General features: G+C 41.9%; 1 protein-coding gene across 1 annotated transcript; it reads left to right on the top strand.

Annotated features, from left to right (window-relative positions):
• LOC116401592 (mitofusin-1-like) lies at positions 1–10,152 on the top strand. Its single transcript, XM_031880072.1, has 9 exons — positions 1–197; positions 416–540; positions 4,447–4,555; positions 4,659–4,766; positions 5,150–5,303; positions 5,812–5,879; positions 5,965–6,086; positions 6,177–6,303; positions 9,970–10,152. Exons 1-9 carry the CDS (start codon positions 69–71, stop codon positions 10,150–10,152), a joined length of 1,125 nt encoding a protein of 374 aa, XP_031735932.1. The 5' UTR covers positions 1–68.
• The last annotated feature ends 294 nt before the right edge of the window (positions 10,153–10,446 follow it).

The following is a 10,446-nucleotide window of genomic DNA, read 5'->3' as shown; positions in this document are numbered from 1 at the left end:
ATGATGACGATGATGATGTGTGTCTGTGCTTCAGGACCAGTAACGGTAAGAGTACGGTGATCAACGCCATGCTGAGGGAGCGCGTGTTGCCCAGCGGCATCGGTCACACCACCAACTGTTTCTTGAGGGTGGAGGGAACCGATGGAGACGAGGCGTACCTCACCACGGAGGCGTCCAATGACAGGAGGAGCGTCACCGTACGACCACCACTCCTTAAAGGGACAGTACCACATGTTTACAAACATGTGGTACTGTCCCTTAAACTGGCATCATTATTCTGTCAACCAATCAGATGGCTCTGTGATAACTTCCTCCTCATTCTCCTACTGGTCCTCCTGCTCTTCGACCTCCTCTTCTACCTCCTACTCCTACTCCTCTTCCTCTTCCTCCACCTCCTCCTCCTCCTCCTCCTCAGACGGTGAACCAGCTGGCTCATGCCCTCCACATGGATCCCACTCTGGACTCTGGCAGTCTGGTGAAGGTGATGTGGCCTAAAAGCTGCTGTGCTCTGCTGAGAGACGACCTGGTGCTGATGGACAGGTAGAGGATCATGTAGACCAGGGGTCTCAAACTCCCGGCCCGCCACGTCATTTTATGTGGCCCACGAATCCGCCAGCAAAAAAAAATAAATAAATAAAAGTTAGACTTGATAATAAAAATATCCCCATAGTTGAAATTATGAGATAGAAAGTCATAACTATGATAGAAAGTCATAATGATGAGATACTTAAACACACAGTCATAGAAGCAGCTCTTTGGCTGGTTACTGTACACTTGACATGAAATGTATTGTGAGTACATTGAAGACTACTTTAAATGTGGCTTTAAAACACAAGAAATACTTCACGTGGGATTGTGCAAACGCTCCTTGAAAGGATTTTAAGCTTTGAACAAAGTTATTGTAATAACTTGTGTTTGATATTTTCTTTAATAGTTTGATCTTTGATAGAGTAATGTGGGTTTCTTAACCCTAAATTAAAAGGATTTAATTTATAACAGAAATGTGCTTAAATATATTTTTACATTTATATAACTGCATGTACAATATTTTTACACTTGAATAAACAATAATCAAATGCAGAGACAGTTATTTAACAATATGTTAGGAGTAGTTACATTTACAACCGGCCCTTTGTGGGCGACCATGATGCTGATGTGGCCCGGAGTGAAAATGAGTTTGAGACCGCTGATGTAGACTCTACATTGTAGAGGATCATGTAGAGGATCATGTGGAGGATCACGTAGAGGATCACGTAGAGGATCATGTAGAGCACAGGTGTCAAACTCAAGGCCCGCGGGCCGAATCCGGCCCGCCACGTCATTTTATGTGGCCCGCGAATCCACCAGCAAAAAAAAAACATATATTTTTTATTTTGGAAAAAAAATAGTTAGATTTGAAAATAAAAGTATCCCCATGGTCGAAATTATGAGATAGAAAGTTGAAATTATGAGATAGCATGTTGTCTGTGTACCAACATTAAAACTATCACAACAGGTGGACAGGAGAGGGAACAGCCCGTAAAGAGGTTTTCCATCAAGTGATTGAGTTGAAAAAGATCGACAAATAATCCCAAAATGTCCACGAAGAGAAAAATTGATGCAGAGGGAAGAAGATGTAATTTAAGATGGGAAAGAGAATACATGTGTGAGCTTCAGGGAGAAAAACGGGTCTGTCTTCTGTGTTATGATGCGTGTCGGTGATGAAGGATACTATTCACGTCGGCATTTTGACACCAAACACGGAGCTAAATTTAGCCTCCAAGAAAAACATCAAATTGTCCAAGAATTAAAAGGCAGAGTGCAATCACAGCAGAATATATTTACAGAAGCTACAGCCCAGTGCACGCTAAAGGTATGTGAGCAGGTGAGCTCCGACCAGATACAGACTTTTACAAATGTCAGTTTGTGAAGAAACACCATCGCAGACCGAGTTCAGGAACTAGCAGCAATCTAACAACACAGCTAGCTGAGAGACGAGATACATCATCTATCAGTGTTTGTAAGAGGCTGAAGGCAGACCTGACTCTGTGAGGAGCTCTTGTAGCTGCCATGCACGGGACGACAGCAGGGACATTAGTGATGCAGAGAGGTGACAACAATAGCTTTGAACAAAGTTAATGTAATAACTTGTGTTTGATATTTGTCTTTGTTATTTTCTTTAATAGTTTGATCTTTGATAGAGTAATGTGGGTTTCTTAACCTTAAATTAAAATTATTTATTATTTATTTATAATAACAGAAATGTGCTTAAATATCATTTTACATTTATATAACTGCATGTACAATATTTTTACACTTGAATAAACAATAATCAAAAGCAGAGAGTTATTTAACAATATGTTAGGAGTAGTTACAGTTATACAGTCTTACAGTTACAACCGGCCCTTTGAGGGAAACATGATGCTGATGTGGCCCGGAGTGAAAATGAGTTTGACACCCCTGCTGTAGAGGATCATGTAGAGGATCATGTAGAGGATCATGTGGAGGATCATGTGGAGGATCATGTAGAGGATCATGTAGAGGATCATGTAGAGGATCATGTGGAGGATCATGTGGAGGATCATGTAGAGGATCATGTGGAGGATCATGTGGAGGATCATGTGGAGGATCATGTGGAGGATCATGTAGAGGATCATGTAGAGGATCATGTGGAGGATCATGTAGAGGATCATGTAGAGGATCATGTAGAGGATCATGTGGAGGATCATGTGGAGGATAATGTGGAGGATCATGTAGAGCAGCGGTTCCCAAACTTTTTAGGCCACGCACCCCCTTCTACATCCCAACCAGGTTCACGCACCCCCAATCCCCCACACCTTAAAAAAAAAAAAAATCAACAGAGCCTATTTATAGCTGCATAACAATCGGACCAATGAGAGAACAGTTTGCTCTCGCGTGGCGTTTGTTTACAAGATTTAGTCCACTGTTAAATGTTGCAGTGTGAACACAAACCGAACAAAGGGGCAACTGCAACATTGTATCATATTAATCCCTGAATCGGAACAAAGCAAACGAACTACGGGTGTGAAAACGCCCTGAAACACTGCAACAAAGTTTCAATACATTTCAGTTACACAAGGCGTCACTTTTAAAGAGCAATACGGATGGCGAGGACACACGCACAGGCTCAGAGGCAGATTGCATCACATTTAATTTACAATTAACCATACATAGCGGTTACATTAATCTGAATCGAATTACAATAAAGTTACTCTCTCCAATCATACATTCCACCATCTCTTTGGCAGCTGGCGAGCACACGTCTTCGGCGATTGTGTGCGGTAGCCCCTTTCTTGCTATTCTGTGACCAGATATGAAGCCCGTAGTGCGTGTTTTGTAGACCCAAGACATGAATGAGACTGCAGTTGTTTTGGGCTGTTTTGTAACTTGTATCTTATATGTTAATTATTCCCACAGGCAGTCAAATCCTCAGCCCCTGTCAAGCGCTTTTCCCCCGTGAACGCGAACGGCTCCCGCCCTCTGTAAACTATCAATGGATAAATCCAAAAAAAGAAAAGTCACGGAGGAAAATAGAGAGTTTGACTCTGCGTGGACGTCTTCATTTGCTTTCACTGCCAACGATGCTGGCTTACTGTATGCTCCCACAACAAGCACACAGCATGTGCTGAACAGTGTCACGCTGGAGATGATTCCTCAGCTGCTGCAGCAAACTCTCCTCTTCATAAGAGTTTGATATTGTTATATCAGGTAAAATTGCAATAAAATGTCAAGAATTGTCTTTATTCTTGTTCTATATTTTCATAAATACAACAAACTATAGTTTTTGTATATATAATATAACTATATATAACACTTTATAAGCTGTGATATCAAATAGCTTTTGCGGCTCCAGACACATTTTATTTGGTTTTATTTGAAGCCTTCAAAAATAAAGCGACACCTAGCGATGAAACATCCAACGCTCGTGGGAAAGCCTGTTGGCTTCTTGTTGTGTATGCAGGTTTACATACACATGATAAATAAATGTCTTTGTGATCATCACATCATCTCATTTATTTGACAAGGGTTTTGCTTGTTAAACTGTAAGTGGATTTAATATAGTTATTGAATACAAATCAAACCAAGAGTGAGATCAATTAGTTAAACTAATACAGTGTTAATATTTGAATGGGCCCCGGGTCACTTTGTACTTGAAAAGTTGGGCCCCGAGGTCAAAAAGGTTAAGAACCCCTGACGTAGAGGATCATGTAGAGGATCATGTAGAGGATCAGGTAGTGGTTCATGGGTATTGAACATTGATCGTTTGCTCTGGTCTCAATCAGAGGACGCCTTCTATTTGATTGATCGATCAGAATTCATCCAGGAAAACATCCGTTCAGTGAAGAAGAACTTTCAGCTCTTCGTGCACAAACGGAGGAAGACTCCAACTGATAATACAAATAAAAACATGAATTAAATAATTACCATGTCTGACCTCTAACCCAGCCCCGGCACCGATGTCACTCTGGAGTTAGACAGCTGGATCGATAAGTTCTGTCTGGACGCCGACGTCTTTGTTCTGGTGGGAAACGCTGAGTCGACGCTCATGAACACGGTGAGGGAACCACACATTGATAATATATTTATATATATAAAATACTATATGTATATATAAATATATGTATATAAATATATATGTGTGTGTGTTCTGTCTGCAGGAGAAACTTTTCTTCCACAAAGTCAGCGAGAGAATCTCCAAACCGAATATCTTCATCCTCCACAACAGATGGGACGCTTCAGTGAGTGAACCGGAATACATCGAGGAGGTAAGGGAACTAGGATGTACACAGCTAAGGGAACTAGGATGTACCCAGCTAAGGGAACTAGGGTGTACCCAGCTAAGGGAACTAGGATGTACCCAGCCAAGGGAACTAGTGTGTACTCGGCTTAGGGAACTAGGATGTACCCAGCTAAGGGTACTAGGATTTACCCAGCTAAGGGAACTGGGATTTACCCAGCTAAGGGATCTAGGATGTACCCAGCTAAGGGAACTGGGATTTACCCAGCTAAGGGATCTAGGGTGTACCCAGCTAAGGGAACTAGGATTTACCCAGCTCAGGGAACTAGGATGTACCCAGCTAAGGGAACTAGGATTTACCCAGCTAAGGGAACTAGGATGTACCCACTGTGTCCTCTCCCTGCTGTCCAGGTGAGGAAGCAGCACCTGGACCGCTGTGTGAGTTTCCTGGCCGAGGAGCTGAAGGTGGTCGGCCTGGACGAGGCTCCAGGGAGGATCTTCTTCGTCTCGGCCAAAGAGGTCCTGAGCTCCAGGATGCAGCGAGCGCAGGGCATGCCTGAGACAGGTGAGACAGGTGAGACGGGTGAGACAGGTGAGACGGGTGAGGGTCAGCAGGAGGACACAGCAGAGACGACTGATGTCTGTACCTGATACCTCAAAGTGTCCTGATAATAAAAACAATATCTAATGAGCGTGTAAAGGAAAGTGTGCAATATTTAAACATGACTCAATATGTAGAAGAGGAAAATGATAAGATGAACATTTGATTTCCTAAAAATATTCACAATAAATCTCGTAAATTATTGTTTTAAAGGACCAGTGTGTAGCATTTAGGGGGATTTATTAGCAGAAATGCATTATAATATACTTTGGACAGACTCAGATGGACAATTTTACTGTTTTCTGATGTTTTATTGACTAACTGATTTATGGATTGTGATGTTTTTTGCATTCGAGTCGACAGTTTTATATTTACAGTAACTAAAGCCCACCGAGGCAAATTTGTGATTTTGGGCTATACAAAATAAATTGAATTGAATTGAATTAAACATCAGACCCGTGTCATCCTGCAGGTGGCGCTCTGGCTGAAGGTTTCCATGAGAGACTGAGAGAGTTCCAGATGTTTGAGAGGACGTTTGAGGTACAAAGATCCTTTTGAATCGTGTCCTAAAAGATAATTGAAGTGAACCAGGAAGTGTGACTGTAGATTACCTTTGACCCGGCAGGAGTTCATCTCTCAGTCTGCAGTGAAGACCAAGTTTGAGCAGCACACAGTGAGAGCGCGGCAGATCACTGAGGCCATCAAAGCTGTGATGGACGCCATCAACATCGCCTCCGCTGACAGGAAGTCAGGAAAACTCACTCAAAATGAGCCCATTCATTGACAAAAAGTCTTTTTTTTCTAGTCTCTCCAACTTTCACCTTTAACCTCTGACAGGATATGCTGCCTGGAGGAGCGCGAGGATCAGAGGGACCGGCTTGATTTCGTCAGAGAACAGATTAACCGTCTGACCGACAACGTCAAAGAGAGGATCAAGACTCTGACCGAAGATGTCTCTGCCAAGGTGAAGAAATCCTCCTGCTGAAGGTTTACACTCCACAGCCGACACACACTTTAAATGTATTTAGAAAAAGCACTTAAATGGGTTTTTGAGCATCTTTTGTAACATTTTATAGAGGATCAGATTTTTGTTACCCCTAAATCTTAATGAAAATTGACCTCTGCAAGGGATACACAGTGGTGTATAAAGTGTTACGGTCAGTTTATTCTGGACCCAAACGCAGACACCGGGACAGCAGAGTAGGTGAGAAAAAAGGGTTTTATTTTGGCTCGTCTGTGGAGCCGGTTTCATCATGCAGGTGGAGCAGCGAGGCGGTGTGTGCGGCGGCGGCTGGCGGGCGACGTGGCACGGGAATCGCTGAGGCAGAGGGGAAACACAAGTTAGTTTTACATCAGAAAGCTAACTTGCTCTAAGAAGAGACTACAACTCAAAAAGGGCCGAGGTTGTAGCTACCCCTGAACTGAAGGAACAATCTGGTGATTAGACTGCAGGAAGCCAGGGTATTTGAACTGAAGGTGATGAAGGTCTAATTGTTGTCAGGTGAGGAGATGAGCCCAGGTGCCGGATGATTGCAGCCGTGCTCAAGCCACACACACACACACACACACACACACACACAGACAGACAACAGAGGGGAGACAAGCTGAGGTCACAGCGGAGCCGTGACAGAAAGTACCCAAAAGCCATACTTGAGTAAAAGTAAAGATACCTTACTGGAAAATGACTCCAGTAAAAGTCACCTATTAGAATACTACTTGAGTAAAAGTCTTAAAGTATCTGATATTTATTGTACTTAAGTATCAAAAGTAATTTTCTGATATTAAATGTACTTAAGTATTGAAAGTAAAAGTAAAAGTAAATGCTGTTAATAAAAAAGCAAAGGGTCAGAATTATGAGAATTATGAAGTTTATTCTTTTAAGTGCTGTGGCACCATGACCAAGGACATGGAGCTGTGTTGAACATAATTGGGTTGGCTGTGATCCATCCAGGAGCAACAATGTTCAACATAATATATTGTACATAAGTATACTTTTGCATCTACTATGAACTTATCATCAGAATTCTCCGAAAAGCAATATGACGCTATGAAGGAGTTGTAACAGTGCGTTTATAAGTATGCTCATTCCAACTAGAGGATGTAGAGGGCAAAGGCATCATATTGTGTTCAGCAACAAATATCCACTTGATGCATCAGGTCAGTGTTGTGAGAAAGGACACCTGCCTTGTAAACTCCTATGGGCCTGATATGAACACAACAGGCAAAGGTTTTGCTCAAGCTGAATCTGCAATTGGGCGACTGCTACCATCATAACTCCATCTGATCATCCACAAAATGACTCAAATATCAAAACATGATCAATACTAAAGCAGCACCGAAAGTAACAACCCAGTCATTACTTGAACCTGAACAACGTCCTGTTCATCTTCAAAAGAAGTTGGTTTTCAAAATTGCGAGAATTCCGTCTCGCTCTTCTTGGGCTGAAGACTAGTCCTGATGCTAAACAGCCTTTCACAGGCCGCTGAGGCAGGTAGAGGTGTGTTCAGCTTCACACACAGCTTCGCTCAGCTGGGAAGGATTTCCCATAATGCTAACCCTAATGCTAACCCTAATGCTAACCCTGATGCTAACCCTAATGCTGCGCTCTCGCGGCTCCTGTCAATCCTATGGTGTGGTGGCTAGCTAACGTTAAGTTAGCTAACGTTAGCCAACTAGTGCTGCAATGATTATAGCTAAGATGACTCAAATCAACAACATCTCACAACTGTCAACACTTCCTCAGCTCACTAACTCGCTAGCGATCCCCGGGTGTTGGTCTTCGTCACCACCGTAGTTTGTTGCGGGAGCAGCAGGTGCTTCCATTTCTGCTTCCGTCATGAAATCAGTCATCGTAGAGTGGAATTCTGCTCATGTAGTCCCGCTAGCTATAGCATATAGCATCACTGGGAATCAAAACACCGCGGCTTTGAGAGCACTTGTTTGCAATTGCGCATTAACGTGATTAACCAATGATTTAACTTGCAAGCTAGTGTGGCACAATAAGTCATTTGAGTTCAGGAAGTACAATAGTTGCTTGGGTGTAGTGTAAGTTAAGTGAGTTTATTATGTTTCCTATGTGTTAATGAGGAGGAAGTGTTCATTTTAGTTAAAATGTGGGGTACAGTGTTATTTATCGGCAGATACATTTGTAGGCAGTAGATCCAGTGGATCGCCAGTAGGTGGCAGTGTTGCGACATCAGCAGTGTCTGACAGAGAGCCAGAGGGAAGTCTCGCGTGTATACGCGAGAATATGAGAATCTCTGAACAGGATAGAAGAAGAAAGTGCTGAGAAGCAACTGCATACCTAAACGTATATATTATATCTTTGTATTTTACAGAACCATTTTCATTAAATGTGTAGCATCAGATTGAGCCTGTGTGACGTCATTCTGTGCACCGCGACACTAGGACCACTGATTCACCAAACCTGCTTGCTCGCAGTCTCTGTTCCACCACAGTCCCCGACGTTGGTCTCATGATTCATTTGTTTCTAAAGATAGATTTGATGTTGTAGCGAGTAACGAAGGTTTCAGGGGAAATGTATCGGAGTCAAAGTATCAGTTTTCTTTGCAAAATGTAGAGAAGTAAAAGTAAAAGTCAACAGAAATATAAGTAGTAAAGTAAAGTACAGATATCCAAAAAAACGACTTAAGTACAGTAACGAAGTATTTCTACTTCGTTACACCACTGGGGATACATTTAGGAAGCTGAAGATTTACGAGTTGAGTAAGAATGCACCTGAGAATTTACTTTAATTCATGATTTACATCATTATGGACGATGCATCAACCAGATCTTCTCCCAGATCTCCCAGTATCACTGTAAAGATAAGGTCGGGTAAGGTAAGTGCTGTAAAGTGGGACGAGTACTTACAAATCTAAAATACAAATCTAAAAGGAAACGGATTATATTGAACAATTCAGTCAATCTAGGCTCATTTTGTGCTGCCGGTGTAGTCATGATATAGATTCTGTGTATGTTACGTGGGTATACAACAGGGTGTCTCTAGTGTGACTGTTGTTGTGTAGATGTACAGTAACTGTGGCTGATGTGTAGATGTACAGTAACAATGTGACTGTTGTGTAGATGTACAGTAACAATGTGACTGTTGTGGTGTAGATGTACAGTAACAATGTGACTGTTGTTGTGTAGATGTACAGTAACAATGTGACTGTTGTGTAGATGTACAGTAACAATGTGACTGTTGTTGTGTAGATGTACAGTAACAGTGTGGCTGATGTATAGATGTACAGTAACAATGTGACTTGTGTAGATGTAGAGTAACAATGTGACTGTTGTGGTGTAGATGTACAGTAACAATGTGACTGTTGTGGTGTAGATGTACAGTAACAATGTGACTGTTGTGTAGATGTACAGTAACAATGTGACTGTTGTTGTGTAGATGTACAGTAACAATGTGACTGTTGTTGTATAGATGTACAGTAACAGTGTGACTTGTTGTGTAGATGTAGAGTAACAGTGTGACTGTTGTGGTGTAGATGTACAGTAACAGTGTGACTGTTGTTGTGTAGATGTACAGTAACAATGCGACTGTTGTTGTGTAGATGTACAGTAACAATGCGACTGTTGTTGTGTAGATGTACAGTAAGAGCAGGTTAATGTGTGTCAGGTTGCTACAGCGCTGTCGGATCAGATCCGCTCACTTCCTGTTCTGGTGGAGGAGTTCAGAGCCGATTTCAACCCTACACAAGAAACTCTGGAGTTCTACAAAACTGTGAGTACTGCAGTACAACTACAAGTACTCAACCTCTGTACTAGTACAATGTTCACAATCACCCCTCCCCCCCATTAAAATAAGATGATATAAATAGAGATGATGGAGATAGAGATGATAGAGATAGAGATGATAGAGAAAGAGATGGTAGAGATAGAGATGGTAGAGATAGAGATGATAGAGAAAGAGATGATAGAGATGATACAAATATAGATAGAGGTGATAGAAATAGAGATGATAGAAATAGAGATGATAGAGATAGCGATGATAGAAATAGAGATCATAGAGAAAGAGATGATAGAGATAGCAGAAATAGAGATGATAGAATAGAGATGATAGAGATAGAGGTGATAGAAATAGAGATGATAGAGA

The sequence above is a fragment of the Anarrhichthys ocellatus genome, unplaced genomic scaffold (assembly GCF_004355925.1).
Source record: "Anarrhichthys ocellatus isolate YVR2014 unplaced genomic scaffold, GSC_Weel_1.0 scaffold548, whole genome shotgun sequence".
NCBI classification, from domain to species: domain Eukaryota; kingdom Metazoa; phylum Chordata; class Actinopteri; order Perciformes; family Anarhichadidae; genus Anarrhichthys; species Anarrhichthys ocellatus.
Note: the sequence above shows the minus strand (reverse complement) of the source record. Positions and strands in the feature narration are given on the sequence as shown.

Coding starts and splice junctions, on each gene's coding strand:
- LOC116401592 (XM_031880072.1), top strand. CDS start 69: ATGCTGAGGGAGCGCGTGTTGCCCAGCGGCATCGGTCACACCACCAAC. Junction 541..4,446: donor GACCTGGTGCTGATGGACAG/GTAGAGGATCAT, acceptor CCTCTAACCCAG/CCCCGGCACCGATGTCACTC. Junction 4,556..4,658: donor AGTCGACGCTCATGAACACG/GTGAGGGAACCA, acceptor TTCTGTCTGCAG/GAGAAACTTTTCTTCCACAA.